The sequence below is a fragment of the Canis lupus genome, chromosome 15 (assembly GCF_003254725.2).
Source record: "Canis lupus dingo isolate Sandy chromosome 15, ASM325472v2, whole genome shotgun sequence".
Taxonomy (NCBI): domain Eukaryota; kingdom Metazoa; phylum Chordata; class Mammalia; order Carnivora; family Canidae; genus Canis; species Canis lupus.
In genome coordinates, this window is record NC_064257.1 from 9,136,659 (window position 1) to 9,156,337 (window position 19,679).

General features: G+C 36.8%; 1 protein-coding gene across 3 annotated transcripts in view; it reads right to left on the bottom strand.

The window, feature by feature from the left end:
* ZFYVE9 (zinc finger FYVE-type containing 9) overlaps window positions 1-19,679 on the bottom strand; it is a 184,199-nt gene that overhangs the window by 105,457 nt on the left and 59,063 nt on the right. For 2 of the 3 annotated variants that reach the window (XM_025420053.3, XM_025420052.3), the window contains exons 3-4: window positions 8,995-9,099; window positions 2,165-4,266 (exon numbers count right to left, since the gene is read on the bottom strand). In XM_025420053.3, the coding sequence (XP_025275838.3) occupies window positions 2,165-4,266; window positions 8,995-9,064 (2,172 nt within the window). In that variant the 5' untranslated portion in view covers window positions 9,065-9,099. The remainder of the gene's footprint in view (window positions 1-2,164; window positions 4,267-8,994; window positions 9,100-19,679) is intronic. The other variant, XM_049094283.1, reaches the window with a different exon arrangement.

The window sequence follows — 19,679 nt, forward strand, 5'->3', positions numbered from 1 at the left end:
ATTGACTGTTTAGGCTACTGATCATAGGTTTACCTTAGACTACAAGATATAGGAATTAGAAAAATTATTTTCTTCAAATTTTAATAATCAGAGACCAGCAGCCCAATTATAGCTTTCACTTCCTTCTGCTCCCCATCACTTGGTTCTTTTGTACCCTACAGTAGCCCTTGCCGACTGCCCACCCAGGAAACATTCTCCTCCTTTTTGTATTCACGGAATCTCACTTTTGTTCAGGCAACATTGGGTTTAGTCCCAGGGGATGATCGTGACTGATCTTCGTCAATCCTAGCAATCCTGTTCCTGTTTGTCAATAATTGATATAAAATGGAACCTGTGTTCTAAAACTGGCCAATAAATTGAAAGAAGTTGCTAGGGATTCTTTCCTCCCTGATGAGAGGGCAGCAAGAAGAATAGGCTCTCTTGCCCCTCACCAATTTCCCTGTACTTAAGAAGTTGCCAGGTTCAACTTGATGTTTTAAGCTGTGCCACTCTCTTGAGGCCGTAGGTAGATCAAGAAAACTTCAGTGATCCTGACTAAACCCAGGCCTAAGTGAGACTCTACCTTCAGGCTTTTGTTACATGAAATGTTATTTTTATCTACCTCACTAAGGGTCAGATCCTCTGTTCTTTAAAGTTGAAAGCATCCTAAATAACACAAAGAGGCCAATAAGTCAGGCAAGAAGGGAAGTAGATTTAATTACTGAGCACTTACTATTACATCTGTAATCTCATTTAATTTCATTTAATCTCACAACAGTCCAACGAAAATTACTAATCTTTTGTTTTTATAAAAACAAAAGCTTAATAAAGTTATATAGTAATAGTAACAATGCTAAAATTGAAATCCATACCTGAAACCAAATTTTGCATTTTTGAAAAAATATAAATCCCCTTCCTCCTTGTTTCCAGATCTTGTTAAAAAGATAAACCAGTAAGTTGATATGATAATATCAAGCAAAACTCAGGGAGAGCTAAGGACTATCAATTATTCTTTTTTTTGTTTTAAAGATTTTATTTATTTATTCATGAGAGACACAGAGAGAGAAGCAGAGACACAGGCAGAGGGAGAAGTAAGCTCCATGCAGGGAACCCGATGTGGGACTCCATCCCGGGACCACAGGATCATGCTGAGTTGAAGGCAGGTGTTCAATCGCTGAGCCACCCAGGCGTCCCTCAATTATTCTTATAATCTTGTCACAGGATCTATATCCCTCAACTCTATTTTATACCAAAGTTACATGGGGAAGAGGTGCCTGGCTGGGTGGGGCAGTCGATTTTAAGGGCCTGACTCTGTTTTGGCTCAGGTTGTGATCTCTTGGTCATGAAAGCAGGCCCCAGGCCCAGCTCTGCACTGAACACGGAGTCTGCTTGGGACTTTCTCCCTTTGCCTCTTACCCTCCTTGAATAAATAAATAAATTTTTAAAAGTAAAAGTTATATGGGGGAAAAAGACAAAACTATGTGTATATGTGTATAAAAAGCTCCAGAATGTCTAGTAGAGTGACCAAAATCCTACAGCAAAAACTAGGATAGATTTTAAGTGTAATATTCAATTTCTCAAGAATAAAAAAATATTAAATAAATCAAGTTTTTTTTTTTTTTTTAAGATTTTACTTATTTATTCATGAGACAGAAGAAAGAAAGAGAGAGAGAGGCAGACAGAAGCAGAGGGATAAGCAGGCTCCATTCAGGAAGCCCGATATGGGATTCAATCCCAGAACTCCAGGATCACGCCCTGAGCCGAAGGCAGGCACTAAACCGCTGAGCCACCCAGGGATCTCACAAGTATTTCTTAAAATAAAAAAATAACTTCCTAAAAAAAAAAAAAAATAACTTCCTTATTTCAAACTATTCCATTAACCAAGTATCTATCAATATAGAAACCACAAAGTTAGCACTTCCTCAATTTTCATCTGTTCCTAGTAAGAGATTCAGCTTAATCTTGGCACAAAAAAAAAAAAAAAAAAAAAAAAAAAATTATATAAACACTAAAATTCAGCAAGGTCATTTTTTATTTAGAGATTTACAAGAACTGGGTGTTCCAAGCTATTTATAATATCATCTTAATCAGAATTATGTTCACTTTATATTGCCTTTATTAATCTCTAATTGAGTTCAATAAAATAGGCATGTCATATTTCTGACCTGATAAATACACCACTTACCTTCCCACATGCTCTGCAATGATGCCTCCTTTTGGTGAATGTGAACCTGGCTTCACATTTCATGCAGTTTGGAGCCTGAGAATCTGGTACCCATACTGGAGCCACCTCACCCAGAGTAGTAAATGGTTTTCTGGCAGAAATTCCAAATTGACCAGCTCTGAGATCATTATCTGGGCTTTCTGGAGCTAATGCAAGGCACGGTCTACTGGATATCCCAGACTCGTAGTTTTCTAAATGTTCCCCATTTGTATCAGCAACCGACATGTTTCCCAAAGAGGCATTGCATACATTGGTTGTTGAGTTTTCCCCTAATTTTGCTTTCCCAAGAACATCATTTTTGTTTTTAATATTATTTCCACGATTTGTAGGAAGGTCATTTTGCAAATGGTCAGACAATGGCTTTGGAATTTGAAGTTTAAGATTAGAAGGTTGCTTGGGTCTTGCACCACCAAAAGGAACACTGATAGATTGCAGATTTGCTACTATCTTGGGTGAAGACTGCCCAAGCATGGATGGAACTTGGCTACAGAAACTGTGTAAATAATTTTTCTTCATTAGGTCACCAGTGCTGTTTAAAAGTAGTCCACTCCCTTCTGTGGCTTCATTTCCTCTCTGTTCATAAATATTTGAGTAGCATTCTGACTTGCTCTCTTCTATTTCCTTTTCTTCTGTTACTGAATCTTCTTTGGAGGGTAAGGTCTTTGGAACAAAACAAACAACTGGGCTCTGCATTCCATAGGAATCACAATTAGGTAGAGAATTTGCTGCTGGTGTATCCATAGTGGAGAAATCACTTCCTTCACTTTCATTCATGCAAGTTCCTTTTAAGTCTAGATCTGCTTCTGCCATTCTCTCACACTCTCCTCCACTATCATTGTAAATGTCCTCAGGCTGATTCATTGGCAGAAACTTCTCATTTTCTTTATTTATTTGGCTGTCATTCATATCATTTAGTTTAGTCAATTTCCAATTAGTCATATCCTGAGAGTCAGAGAAATGCTCTGTCATATTAAGAAGTTCTGAAGTGCCAAGAATTTCTGCACGTTCACAACCTTCCTTTTTATCAGCTCTAATGTCACCGGGCACAAGACAATCTGAAAACTGTTCACAGTTATTATCCCTTCCAGACCCATTAGGCATGTCTGTTTTGAGAAGCAAAGATAGACCAGATCGGACAGAGTCTTCAGTTGTTCTCTCTTCTGCTGGTTCTTTTTTCATCAAAATCCCCTCACTCAAGTGGGAAAAGGAGTTTGGACTCCCTAGATCTGTCCTAGCAGAGCCGGTTTTGCCAGTGAGAACTTCATCTGGAATATAGTTCTCTTGCTTTTTAGCAGCAGGACCTTCATCTGTTCCCTGGGATGAGATTACTGAATCAATTGTTAAACTTGTAATCACAGACATGGATGGGTCTCTACCTGTTGTTTCATCATCCTTTAATTGTGAAGGGGAACAGACACTGGTTAGATTATCAGATGAAGTAGTACACATATGTTTAACAGAATCCCCCACTGCACTTGGTCTGTTCAACAGATCCATTTGTTTCTCTGAGTTCATATCTTTTTCAGTGGACCCATTAACACTAAAATTAAATTGATCAGTTTGTCTGTTTTCGTTATCCAATGAACAGCTAAAAGCATCCACAAGGGACTGACTGTCATAATTATTACAATCCTGCAAATCGCTTTGTAATGTCCTTTTATCACAGTTATGCATGACGGCTACAACAAGAACATTCTTCTCATCTGGCAGACAAGCTACGTTTCCACATTTCTTCTCTCCCACTTGGATAGTACTACATTGATCATCTCGATTACAGTTCCTCTTAATTAACTGATCTTCTGTAATGGCATTTTCATCAATCCACATTGTGTTGATCTCTGGATTCAGACTATAGTCCTGTCCATTAGCACAATGGTCCTCTCCCTCTGCGGTAAGAGAAGCTGAATCAGCCAGAGAGAAGACTTTTAGTTGTGGTTGTGACTCATTAGAAACTGGAGGTTCATTCACACTGGCCAAAGCAGGGTTAAATGACAGTCGGTGAGAAGGGGGATCTAAAATCTTATTCCACTTGGTATCCAATAAAATAGGAGAAACTGTTTCATCTGAAAAAATAAATAATTACAATAAGTTTGCTGGTGACAATGGAAAAACTAGGACTAATTAACTACATTTGCAGATATTCTGAAATCAAATATTCCTAGGATATCTAAAAATAGAATATTCCTAGAATATGAAGTTTCTAATTTTTAAGCTAAGAATAAAAAAAAAATGCTTAAGATTGTTCCTACATCTCACCAAGTGGTAATATCCCAGAATGTTCCAAACAACAAAAGAATTCTATCTCAATCTAGTAACATAATTAATATCGCACATAGGCTGTACTTGGTGGTGGGGGCACGGAATAGCAATGGGAAGGACCTTAGATTGGCTGGATACAACACAGGGTGGGGACTAATCTAAGGTGAAAAAAGTTAGGACAGTGGTAAAGATGTACTAATTAAGTGGGAAGGAAAACAAAGGAATTTTCTAGGGAGACAATGCTCTATGATCTACATGACGACTGGGATGTGGGTTACAGGGATAGATTTATTTGTCAAAACTGGTACAGTTAAGATCATACATTTTAATGTACGTAAATTTCATCTTAAAAAACAGTAAAAAACTTATAAGCAGCAAGGAGTGAATGAAGATACAAATGAAAACTGGCAGGATGATAACTGTTGTTGAAGCTGGAAAATAGGTATACTAGAGCTTACTACATTACTCTTTGTATGTATTTGAAATTTGTCCATAATAAGCATTTTAAAAAGTTTGCTATAGTATGTGAAATTATAACTGAGTCACATTATTAATTAGGTTTATATTATTATCTGAGGATATTTGACAGAAAAATATTCATTTATCTTATTAAATCAACCTACTTATATTCTTTTTTTTAAAAGATTTTTTATTTATTTATTCATGTGAGACACACACACAGAGAGAGAAGAGAGAGAGAGAGAGAGAGAGAGGCAGAGACACAAGCAGAGGGAGAAGCAGGCTCCATGCAGGGAGCCTGACATGGGACTCAATCCCAGGTCTCCAGGATCACGCCTTGGGGCTGAAGGCAGCGCTAAACCGCTGAGCCACCCAGGCTGCCCCAAACTTCTATCCATAAGCATAAATTCATGTTTACTTTTTAAGAGATTATAACTATGATGATTATTTTCCTAATTATAACTATATATGTGCTATATGTGCAACTTAAAAAAATAAGTAATGCATTTATTGTCTTTCTTGCTCTCTTCTTACAGTAAATCTAATAATCACAGTCTTGAAATTATGTAGATATATTTTCCCTTAGGTAGTAACATTTATCTTTGATGCCCCCTTAGGACCTTTCATATCACTATTAAAGCATTTACTATGCTATGATGCAATAGCTTCTACCTTTTTCAGACAACAACCATTTCTCTCCATCATTGTAAGTCTTCACTTTGCATTGTGCCTGGTATATAGTAGGTACACAATATATATATGCTTAGTGAGTACCTATCATAGTAAAAGCATTGTGCTTAAGAAGCATAAAGATTAAATGACAGCTCTGGCCTTCAAGAAGTACATAATCTAGTTAGAAAAATAAGAAACAGATATAATACACACGAGTAATGAGCAGTACAGAACAGCATTAGTATTTGAAAACTATTATGTATCAAAAATAAATAGAAAATAAATTCAGAGAAGAAATATTTTAGAGGCTAAGGCAGCCTCATAGAAGCAGGAAGAAATGGGCTGGGCTTTGAAAACAATTTTTTTTTTGAAAACAATTTTATTAAAGTTTGGAAAAGAGCTCATTCCTAAGGGGGAGCAAGTATAGCCCCAAACACAACAATCTGAGGGAGCAATAAGTAAAATCAGTTTGGGTTGAAAAAAGAATTTGTGTAAGGAAGAATTGAAAAGCAGCTAAATGAAAAGAGTTCATTCCTAAGGGGGAGCAAGTATAGCCCCAAACACAACAATCTGAGGGAGCAATAAGTAAAATCAGTTTGGGTTGAAAAAAGAATTTGTGTAAGGAAGAATTGAAAAGCAGCTAAAAAGGACCTTTATGATAAAGGTCATAAAACATCAAAATGTTTGGAAAATGGTCTTAAATCCTCTGAGTGTTAAATACAGGGTTGATCAAATTTGAACTAGCAGATTTGAGATTTAGTAACATATACTTCCTTTAAAAAAAAGCATCATTATTTCCAAGATGGTTCATTGAAATAAACAGGAAATGCTGTGTCTTACAAGAATATTCAATAATATTTAAGTAAGAATGATCAGTCAGTTATCAAAAATTTCATTATTCAACCACCTACTACATATACATACTGTTAATTATCTAGTGTCATCACAGTCTGTGTGTGGTTTTTCATTTAAAGAAGGAAATTAACACAAAATAAAAAATCACGCTATTTAAAATATACTTTGAAAGATACCACGCTGGAGGTGATAGTTTTAATGCAACTAGTACTAAGATTTTTTAAAAGTAGTTCAAAACAAGTAAACAACATAGTTTCAAACAAGAATCGGGCTTCTGAAGTTCTCCTTCTAAGGGAATTATTTTTTATAAGCAAATGCTGTATTTTTGAACTAAGACAATTTTTACTGATTCAAAAAAAAAAAAAAACTTTCAAAATCAACTATATACAAAGTACCCTACTAGAATCTACAGAGGTCACAAAAAGATTGATGGAATGAACTAACAGTTTTATTAGAGTCAACGGTATTCTAGATGTATACTATTCATATGATTAGGTATTGTACCTGTATAGGTATCTCATAGTAAATAACCATGGTACACAGAGGGCCACACCAAAGAAAGGATTGAGAAATTATTTGTATAAATGATTGAAAATAAAATAAAAATACACCTCCCACCTTGGTGTGTAGATCCAATAAAATCCTAAATGATTAATTTCACATTTACATGAATCCTATGGCTATGGAGTAGCTGTGGGTCATCAAAGGTTAAATATGAGAAGAGCAGGCTACTGCATGTATCCTTCCTTCTCCCTTTTCCTTCCTTACCCTCATAATTCTGTAAGGCTTGCTCTATCACAGACCCAAAGCAGCAACATTAAAACTAATCTCTTGGGGCACCTGGGTGGCTCAGTCAGTTACACATCTGCCTTTGGCTCAGGTCATCGTCCCAGGATACTGCTTCTTCCCTCAGCTGATGCTCGCTCTCTCTCTCTCTCTCTCTCAAATAAATAAATAAATAAATAAATAAATAAATAAATAAATTAATAAAATCTTTAAAAAACCAAACCAAAACAAAAAAAACCTAATCTTTCTTCCCAACTGCTATCAAAGAACAACCTAAAATCACTGGATAACAGTAAAGGTTTGGAGTCCATTACTAAAATCATGGACTTCAGATCGAAATAGATCACTTTGTAAACTTGTTACATGTCATTTCCTTTTAGAAACAGAGAATACCAGGGGGCACCTAGGTAGCTCAGTTAAGGGTCTGTCTACCTTAGGCTCAGGTCAGGTCAGGGCTCATGGAGCCCTGCCTGGGAGGGAGGGGGGTGTCCCCACTCAGCATGGAATCTGCTTCTCCTCACCCCCCCCCCCACTAGTGCTCTCTCTTTCAGAAAAGAAGAGAGGCAGAGAGAGAGAGAGAGAGACAGAGAGAGAGAGAGACGGGGGGGGGGGGGGGGGTGGGAGAATACCAGGGAAGGAAAAATCTAATAGTGGCTTATCCTGGGGCACCTGGGTGGCTCAGTCAGTTAAGCATCTGCCTTTAGCTCAGGTCATAATCCCAAGGGTCCTGGGATCAAGCCCTGCATCCGTCAGGCTCCCTGCCTAGCAGGGAGCCTGCTTCTCCCTCTCCCTGCCTAGCAGGGAGCCTGCTTCTCCCTCTCCCTCTGCTGCTCCCCCTGCTTGTGCTCTCTGTCAAATAAATAAATAAAATCTTTTTAAAAGATAGTAATTGTGGCTTATTCATTTAAATCATACTGAAAGGGAAATTTAAGGAAAAGGTTTTCCTAAATGAAGTGACTCTTAAGCAGACATTTTATCTAACCATTTGGCAGTAACTTAAAACTGTAAATCTTTTATTTTTTAAAAAAAGATTTTATTTGTTTGAGAGAGAATGCATGTAAGAGAGCACGAGAGAGACAAAGAGAAGGAGAAAGAGCTGAGCTGAAGGAGAGGGTCAGAGGAAGAGAGAGAGAGCAGCAGACCCCTGCAAAGCAGGGAGGCCCCCACTCCTCACAATGTGGGGCTCGATCTCAGGACCCTGGGATTATGACCGGAGCTGTAGGCAGACATTTAACCAACTGAGCCACTCAGGTGTTCCTAAAACTGTAAGTCTTTTAAAATTAGGTTTAAAATGTATGTGTACTTTATTGGCCAATCAACAGGCAATAAGTTATTTTTCTTAGTTTAGGAAATATAATCACACATTCTAAAGCTTCTCTTGACCATAAATTTGTTGTATAAAGAAAATTCAGGCTCTAGTATCATACTGCCTGGATAACTAATCATCCTGCCACTTATCAGCTAACTAACTTTGGGGAAATTGCTTAATCTCTCTGGTCTCTCATCTATAAAGTATAGATAAAATCTATTTTCATGGGATTATTTCAAAGATTAATAATACAGCCTATGTAAATGGTTTACCATCATATCTGGCACATAGTGCTAAAAAATGTTAGTTCTTCTTCTGGGTATTAAAATACAATACTATTATTATTAAATTATTAAGTCATTTTATTTTCTTTAAGTGTTGCATCCTCTTATACCCCACATTCTCCACATCATAAATGCATTCAAATAGATTCACCAAAATAAATTCTCACCTTCGTTTTGTTCAAATTCATCTAATACCTTGTCCAGGTTGTAAGCTTCTGCTTGGAAGTAATTCTCCATCGGTGAGGAAACACCCTGAAGAGACTTATTTAAACCTAGAAAGTAGGTCAAATCTGTATTACACTTTCAATTACTAAAATATAATTTATAGACATTACAACTGATAACAGAAATACAAATGATCATGAGACTGCTATGAACAATTATTCACCAACAAACTGGAAAACCTAAAGGAAATAGATAAATTCCTAGACAAATACAGCCTACCAAGAGTGAATCATGAAGAAACAGAAAATCTGAACAGACCAATTACTAATAAGGAGATTGAATCAGTAATTAAAAACCACCCAATAAAGAAAACTCTAGGACCAGTTGGTTTCACTGACGAAGTCTATCAAACATTAAAAAAAAAAAAAGAACTGGGGTGCCTATGTGGCACAGTTGATTAAGTGTCTGGCTTTGGCTCGGGTCATGATCCTGGGGTTCTGGAATCCAGTCCGGCATCGGGCTCCCTGCTCAGTGGGAACTCTGCTTCTCCCTCTCTCTCTAACCCTACTTACTGCTCATGCTCTTGCTCTCTCAAATGAATAAATTTTTAAAATATTAAAAAAAAGAATACTATGCTTCTCAAACTCTTCCAAACAATACAAGAGGGAGGAACACTTCTAAACTCATTTTACAGAGCCAACATTACCTTGATACCAAAACCAGGTAAAGACACTAACGAAAAAATAATTACAGACCAGTATTCCTGATGAATATACATACAAAAATCCAAAAACAAAATATTAGCACACCAGATTCAATAATACATTAAAAAGATCATATACCATGATCAAGTGGGATTTACTCTAGGGACACAAAGATGGTTCAACATCTATAAATCAATGTAGTATATCACATTAACAAAATGAAGGATGATCATCTCAATAGATGCAGAAAAAGCATTTAACAAAATTCAACACCTATTTATGATAAAAACCCTCAATCAAGTGGGTAGAGTGAGAACACACCTAAACATAATAAAGGTCATCTATGACAAACCCACAGCTAACATCATACTCAGCAGTGAAAACCTAAAAGCTTTCCTCTAAGCATAAGAACAAGACTAGGATGCTCACTCTCACCATTTATATTCAACATAATACTGGAATTCCTAGCAAAAGCATTTAGGAAGAAAAAGAAACAAAAGGCACATGAATCAGAAAAGAAGTAAAACTGTCTGCACTCGCAGGTGACGTGATATTACATATGGAATATCCTTAAGACTCCAGATACACACACACACACACACACACACACAACCTGTTAGAATAAATGAATTCAATAACATTGCAAGATTAAGTCAATATACAAGGGATGCCTAGCTGGCTCAGTCAGTAGGGTGTGCAGCTCTTGTTCTCTGGTTTGGGAGTTAAGCCCCATGTGTGGCATAGAGTTTTAAATTTTTAAAATTAAAAAAAAATTTTTAAGTGAAGCACAAAAATCATTTGGGTTTCTATATACTAACACCAAATTATCAGAAAGAGAAATTAAGCAAACAATACCATTTATGATTGCATCATAAAGAATAGAATTCCTAGGAATAAATTCAACTAAGGAGGTGAAAGATCAGCACTCAGAAGACACTGATGAAATAATTAGAAGACACAAACAGATGGAAAGATATTCTGAGGTCATAGATTGGAAAAATTAATATTGTTAAAATGTCCATACTACCCAAAGCAATTTACGGATTCAATGTAATCTCTATCAAAATTCCAATGGCATTTTTTACAAAAACAAAAGAAAATCCAGTAATGTGAATGGATCCACAAGAGACCCTGAAGAGCCAAGGCAATCTTGAGAAAGAACAAAGCTGGAACCATCACAATTCTTTTTTTTTTTTTTTACCATCACAATTCTTAATTTTAAACTATATTACAAAGTTATAGTATGGTATTGACATAAAAAAACAGACACATAATCATTGGAACAGTAAAGAGATCCCAGAAATAAAACCACATATAGGGTCAAATAATTTATGACAAAGGAGTCAACAATACATGAGAAAGGATAGTCTTCAATAAATGGTGTTGGGGGGGAGGCCCGGTGGCTTAGCGGTTTAGCACCGCCTTCAGCCCAGGGTGTGATCCTGGAGACCTGGGATCGAGTCCCTTGTCAGGCTCCAAGCATGGAGCCTGCTTCTCCCTCTGCCTCTCTCTCTCTCTCTCTCTCTCTGTCTCTAATAAATAAATTAAAAATATAAAAAAAAATAAATGGTGTTGGGAAAGCTGGACAGCCACATACAAAAGAATGAAACCATACACCTATCTTATACCACACACAAAGATTAACACAAAGGTCAACTTAACTCAACATGGATTAAAGACTTGAACATAAGACCTGAAACCATAAAATGCCTATAAGAAAACAAAGGCGGTAATAAGCTCCCTGACATTGTTTTTTTTTTTTTTTAATATTTACTTATCTATTTATTCATGAGAGACACAGACCGAGAGAGAGAGGCAGAGACACAGGCAGAGGGAGAAGCAGGCTCCCCGCAGGGAGCTCAATGTGGGACTCGATCCCAGATCCCGGGACCATGACCTGAGCCAAAGGCGGACGCCCAACCGCTGAGCCACCGAGGCACCCCCCGACATTGTTCTTAAAGATGATATTTTGGATCTGACTCCAAAAGCAAAGGCAAGAAAAGCAAAAATAAACAGGTAGAACTATATCAAACTTAAAAGCTTCTGCACAGCAGAGGAAACCATCAACAAAATAAAAAGCAACCTACTGAATGGAAGAAAATATTTGCAAATCATATATCCAATAAGGAGTAATACCCAAAATATATTCAGAACTCACAACTTGACTGCAAAAACAAACAAACAAAAAAAACCCAAACAATCCAACTAAAAAATACACAGAAATAATAAGTGTAATTGTTATTGTGTACTGTTGATGGGAATGCAAACTGTATGAAAAGGAGTATGCAGGTTCCTCAAAAAATTAAAAATAGGACTACCATATGATTCAGCAATTCCTCTACTAGGTATTTATTTTAAAAATGAAAATACACAAAGCCAACTATGTCTGAAGTGATGGATATTAACTAAACTTATTGTGGTAATCATTCTAATATATACATATATCAAATCATTATGTTGTACACCTTAAACTAATACAATGTTATATGTCAATTATATCTCAATAAGCTGGAAAAAAGATTTATGAATACAAATATTTATATAATTTATAAATCTTAAGTAAACAAGGATAAAATGTCTTATACATCTACTCAGACCATGGTAAACTATAAAACATCAGTATGAGGTATGCTAAGATCTTTAAGCTAATAAGGTCTAGAAACCTTTAAGCTGACAATAATCAAAATGTATTGGTACATTTGAATAGGATATGTCTCAGGTTGTTTTTAAAACAATCTCCTCACCCAACTTGGGGCTCGAACTCATGACCTGGAAATCAAGTCAAATGCTCTACTGACTGAGCCAGTCAGGCAACCCTTAGTTATTCTTTTTGAACTTCTTCAAGTACTATTTCTAAGTCTTTATTGGTATTAATTCATCTAAAGCATTCTGTGGGTACATTCTGTGGTTACATACTAGGTATGTCACTTACTTAAGAGAATGCCAAGAGCACACAGTAGTTGTTCAATAAACATTATCCCATTTTTATCTGTATTTTAATAATCCTCATATTTATCTATCTCTTTAATTTCTCAATGTTCTTTGTAAACTGCTTGGTTTCTTACTGGTATACAGGGAGGCAGATGGGAGGAGAGGTAATATCACAATTCCCCTAAAAGGTCTGAATAAGGATACACAAAAATAAACTCAAAATAGTTGAAAGAGCTAAATGTGAGACAAGAATCCATCAAAATCCTAGAGGAGAACACAGGCAACAACCTTTCTGACCTTGGCCACAGTAACTTCTTGCAAGACATATCTCCAAAGGCAAGGGAAGCAAAAGCAATAATGATCTAATGGGACTTCATTGAGATAAAAAGCTTCTGCACAGCAAAGGAAACAGTCAACAAAGCTAAAAGACAACCTACAGAATGGAACGAGATATTTGCAAATGACATATCAGATAAAAGGCTAGTATCCAAGATCTGTAAAGAACTTAACAAACTCAATACACACACACAAAAAAAACAAACTATATCCAGGTAAGAAATGGGCAGAAGACATGAACAGACATTTCTCCAAAGAAGACCTACACAAGCCCAACAAGCACATGAGAAAATGCTCCGCATCACTTGTCATCAGGGAAATATCAATCAAAACCACAATGAGGGGCATCCCTGGGTGGCGCAGTGGTTTGGCGCCTGCCTTTGGCCCAGGGCGCGATCCTGGAGACCCGGGATTGAATCCCACGTCGGGCTCCCGGTGCATGGAGCCTGCTTCTCCCTCTCTCTCTCTCTCTCTCTCTCTCTCTCTGTGTGTGTGTGTGACTATCATAAATAAATAAAAAATTAAAAAAAAAACACAATGAGATACCAGTTTACATCAGTGAGAATGGCAAAAATTAAAAACACAGGAAACAGCAAATGTTGGAGAGGATGTAGAGAAAGGTAAAACCTCTTGCACTGTTGGTGGGAATGCAAACTGGTTCAACCACTCTAGAAAAGTGTGGAGGTTCCTCAAGAACTTAAAAATAGAGCTACCCTATGACCCAGCAATTGCACTTCTGGGTATTTACCCCAAAGATGCAGATATAGTGAAACATCAGGGCACCTGCACCCCAATGTTCATAGCAGCAATGTCTACAATAGCCAAACTGTGGAAGGAGGCACTACGTCCTTCGACAGATGAATGGATGTGGTATGTATATACAATGGAATATTACTCAGCTATCAGAAAGAATGAATACCTACCATTTACATTGATGTGAATGGAACTGGGGAGTATTATGCTGTGTGAGATAAGTTAATCGGAGAAAGACAATTACCACAAGATTTCATTCATATGTGGAATAAGAAATAGTGAAAGGGATCATAAGGGAAGGGGGAAACTGAGCAGGGGTAAAAATCAGAGAGGGAGACAAACCATGAGAGACTCCTAACTCTGGGGAACAAAGGGTTGCAGAAGGGGAGGTGGGTGGGAGGATAGGGTTATTGGGTGATGGGCATTAAGGAGGGCACATGATGAGATGAGCACTGGGTGTTGCACTGCATGTTGGCAAACTGAATTTAAATAAAAAGTAAAATGAGGGGCAGCCCCGGTGGCTCAGTGGTTTAGCGCCACCTTTGACCCAGCGTGTGATCCTGGAGAACTGGGACTGAGTCCCACGTTGGGCTCCCTGCATGGAGCTTGCTTCTCCCTCTGCCTGTGTCTCTGCCTGCCTCTCTCTCTCTCTCTCTCTCTGCGGCTTTCATGAATAAATAACTACAATTTTATAAAATTCTAATAAAAGCATAAGAAGAGGGAAAATAAAAATTTAACTACTATTACAAACTTTGAGGTAAATCTAACACGTGAATTTTCTTTGACTTGTAGTGTTTCTCCTCTGAGACACATAAAGTGTGAAGATTATTTCTTTCATTTTACCAATAAAAAAAAAAAACTCAGGGGATTTAACAGATTTATTAAGTATTTCCCCATGATTATTCACCCAACTTTTATTTATTGGTTGGTTCCTGTTAAATAATTTAACATTAAGTTAACATCAGGCTCCCTAGACAAATAGACTGCATAATAATCCCTTAATGGTTTTTCTTAAATCTTTTGTGTATAATGATTTATAGTTCAAAATTTTCATATACATGCCATTGTATTTTGATAAAGACTGCATATTTAAACTTTCTAATGCTAAGAGCATCAATGAAATTTCTCACACACACAATCTAGCACATATAATATACATCTACAATACTCTATTTCATAGTCATTATATATAAAATATTAATAAATAATTGGATCCAATATATATTGTGCATCTACTATATGTAGGGTATTGTAATCAATTCAATTCTCATACATCATTCTCAACATCAAGCTTATAACTTAATGGTAAACAACAATGGGAAAATTAATACAATAATAAATGAGTTTATTTTTTAAGATTTTATTTATTTATTAATGAGAGACACAGAGAAGAGAAAGAGAGAGAGGCAGACACACAGGCAGAGGGAGAAGCAGGCTCCATGCAGGGAGCCCGCCATGGGACTCGATCCCAGGTCTCCAGGATCACGCCCTGGGCTGAAGGTGGCGCTAAACTGCTGAGCCACCCGGGCCACCCAATAAATGAATTTAGTTACAACACAGTACAAGAGACACAAAGTACTACTTGATCAATTTGTCAGATAAAATTAACAGGTAAGTGCTACAGAGTAAGTACTATAAAAGTTCAAGAAATGGGCAGGACCACTGTCTGGATGGTCAAAGAAAGCATTATTTATGGGTTGGAACTGGGTCCAGAAGGATAGAAAAATTTTAACAGATATTCCAGATGGCAAGATGCAGAAATGAAATTTCAAACAGGGAGAGACATATAAGGAATTACCCTAGGGGTGGGCAATTACTGAGTGATCATTGAAACTGGATCAGGACTTTATTTAAATAGTTAACATTAGGACATAGTTGGAGATGTAGACAGGCATCATATTATTTATGCTGTGGAATGCCAGTCTGAGAAAGGTACTGTATTACTTTAAGCAATGGGAAGCACTATAGCACATTTATATAACCTTTATTGCAGTATATTGTTATAATTATTCATTTTATTATTAGTTATTGCTGTTAATCTCTTACTTTGCCTAATTTATAAATTAAATTTTATCGTAAGTATGTTTATATAGGAAAAAACAGTATATACAGGTTTTGGTACTATCCATGGTTTTAGGCACCAATGGGGTCTTGGAACGTGTCCCCTGTAGATAAGCAGGGACTACTGTGTGAACAGCTGGCCAAGAAGGTGTGCTGAATTCCAATGATAATTACTGATTCAGGCCAGCATCAAAAAATCTGCTAAAGTGGGATGCCTGGGTGGCTCAGCGGATGAGTGTCTGCCTTTAGCTCAGGTCATGATCCTGGGGTCCTGGGATCGAGTCCCGCCATCAGGCTCCCTGTATGGAGCCTGCTTCTCCCTCAGCCTATGTCTCTGTCTCTCTCTCTTTGTATCTCTCATGAATAAATAAATAAAATATTAAAAAAAAAAGAATTGAAAGCCTTCAGATAAATGGTCATTGGGGGAAGAAAATATTCACAGTGCTTCAAAGTATTAGTCCACAGATTATTAATCACAAAGGAGAAAATATGCTTATAGTAAAAAGATGTAATTACTACCTAAACCAAATGATCAAACTTAGCATCACCAACAGTTTAACAAGCTGACATGATGCACCACTTGATGTGATGCAATGAGAAGTTTAAAACATTACCAACGCAGTATTCTTGCCAAAAATGTTTAACCTGAATTGAATCCTGAAGAGACAATTTGACAAATCTAGAATGCAAGGCATTCTATAATACAACTGTTCTGAACTTTCCAAAAAATTCAATGTTACAAAAACCATCATTTCAAATTAAAAGAGACTAAAGAGATTAAATAATCAAATGCCATGCACAAATGCTCTCTGGATCCTAGATCAGGAAAACACACATATACACATACACAGCAAAAAATAAAATTACATTTAGAGGATAATCCAGGAAATCTGGACTATATATTAGGTGATACATTAATAATCTTCTTTTTAGATGTGATAATGTCATTTTGATTTTGTAGGAAAATATCCTTACTCTTAGGAGATGCCCGCTGAACGATTTAGGAAAGCAGTGTTGTATTATCTGTATTTAACTTTCAAATGATTCAGAAAAAGAAAATATGTGAATGTGTGTATAAGTGTGGGAAAGGAAGGGAGAAAGGAGGGAGGAAGAGAGATGTTCAAAAAAGAAGCAAAATGGTAAAATCTGGTGAATCTAGGTGAAGGATATATGGGTCTTTATTGTATTATTTTTCAATTTTTCTATAAGCTTGAATTTTTTCAAAAGAAAAAGAATGTACTGAGCTAGTGTGGTAGGAAGCATTCCTTCTCACTCTGAATATAGAAATTCTAGAAAAAATAACTTATTTTAAAATAGTTTCTACAGTCAAACTCAAAAGCAAGAAAGGAAATATACAGATACATAAACCAAGAAGCAAGCAAGCCACAGCAATGAGTAAGAACTGAAGGGTGTCAGTCCACAGAGCTTGCAAAACTAAACAGGAACCTTTAGGCCTAGGATTTGAAAGCAAGCAGGGAGGATGGAAATTACTGGCTGCAAATGTATAGATGTTTCTACAGTGGAAGGGGCCAGACTGGGCTCTCTGAATAAAGCCAGCAGCTAGGGGAAAAACTATCCCAAGTGGCTCCAAAATGACAACTGAACAGGATAGAATGGAATTCCAATAAAATCAACTTCCAGAAATTAGAATTCCTAGCCTGCCCCTCACTCAGGATTGGGAATGATACTAAGTCTTTCTATTCACGATTATAACATGGCTTATCTCTATGCTTACTCAGCTCTTCCTGTGACTTGTAATAATGTTTTTAATTTTAAAAAGCCATTAAATATGGGAGAGGAGAGAGAGAGAAGGGTGCATGTGACTATAAGGGAAGAGCACAAGGGAGATCTCTGCGGTGATATAATAGAATCCTGTTATATCTTCAACAGTAATGATGGTTACACAAATCTACATGTGACAAATGTGAGAGATATACATTCATGAATATGCTCACAGCAGCTCTATTCATAACAGTCAAGAGATGGTAACTAAATATCTATCAACCGATGAATGGATAAATGTAAATTTCCTGGTTTTTATGTTTTCTATAGTTATGTAAGATGTAACCAACGAGAAATAAAGGGTATAAATGAAGGGTACACAGGAACTCTTTATTCTATTTTACAACTTCCTGTGAATCCATAATTACTACAAAATAAGAAGTTGAAAAAATAATAAAAGGGAAAAAGTTATGAAAAACTCAATAGACATGGGAGCAGGATAAAGAGAGCATCTGTATAAGGGGAAGTTAGAGTCCAAGTTTGGTAAAGTAGATATCCTTGTGTTTGGTGGCCCAACATAAGGAGTCAGAGACGCAGCAGGGTGAGGAAGCTGTCTGTGCAGAAAGACAGTGCAGTGTGGTGTCAGAGCCCAAGAGAGGTGAAGAAGCCATCCACAGGAAGGGGATGGTCTGGAATGGGGAGTGAAAAGAGTCCACAGGCAGAAGAGGTGAGGAGGAGATGTAAGAGCGCAGGCCAGAGTGACAGGTCAGAGCCTCAGCAGGATAAGAAGGGCCAGGGGAAGGAGAAGGAGACAGTGATAAGGGATCGGTTCGGTTACATGCAGAGATGGATCAAATAAGTGACTAGATGAAGGGCACCAGAGGCAAGGTTTCTTTCTGATAGATAAGGGAATTAAAATGCACAAAAGGTGAAAACCAGAAAGAACCCTGCACCATTGATTTGGAATTCTAGATATCAGTATGAACTCACAGACTTCAAGAAACAGATACAGTAAGACAAAGACAAAGATATAATGTATATAGGTCCACACACAATAGATATAGATATAAATGTGTGTCTACACACACACACACATATTCTCTAGCTCTGTGCACAGGATCTTGGGGCAGCAAAATTCTATCTTTACTTAAGTAACAATGAGCATATACCTCGCACCAGATTTGGTTTCTAAGTATTGTCATCCACTGAAAAGGAAGCAAGGGGCTCCAAGAGAAATGGCTGATTCCAAGCTGGAGTTGGAAAACTACAAGGGCTTTGATGAGGATGTAGGGAAATATGAACTGTCACACATTGCTAGAAGGACAGTTTGGCAGTTCCTCAAAAAGTTAAACACTGTTACCTTTATGGCATAGCTATTCCACTCCTAGGTTTATACCCAAGAGAAATGGAAACATATTCACACAAAAACTAATCCCCAAATGCTCAGAGCAACATCATTCACAACAGCAAAAGGTGGAAACAACCCAAATGTGTATCAACTGATAAATGGATAAATAAAGTGTGGTATGGTATATTAACAAAGTGGATATTATAGGACAATAAAAACAGATGATACATCTATATGCTACAACATGAATGAATTTTGGAAATATTAAAGAAATAGATACAAAAAGCTATATATTATATGATTCCACTTGTATGGATTGTCCAGAATAGGAAAATCCATAGAAACAGAAAATTAATTCGTGATTGTCAGGTGCTAGGGGGAATTGTAAGGAAACAGGAAGGGACTGCTAATGGATATAAGATTTCTTTTGGGGATGATAAAAATGTTCTAAAACTACACAGAATGTGATGACTGCACAACTCAGAAAATATATAAAAACCACTAGACTCTCTACATTTTAAAAGAATGAATTTTATGGTACGTGAATTATATTTCAATTTTTAAAAAAAGAACAACCTATCTTGAGTGCCTGAAAGCAAGTTATGCACACCAAGAATATGGGTACATGTCAAAAGGACACAGAAAGCAGCCTGAAAAAGTTCCCATAGGCTAAATAAGAAAATCAAAATAAATAATGATAGCAATGGATTATAACCCACTAAATAAAAAAGAGAACCAAGAGTCTTTGCAATATGAATGAATGAATCCCAAGTGTGATGAGGAAGGGTATATTTACATAGCTTCAAAGTTCTTTTCCACAAAATACTAATTA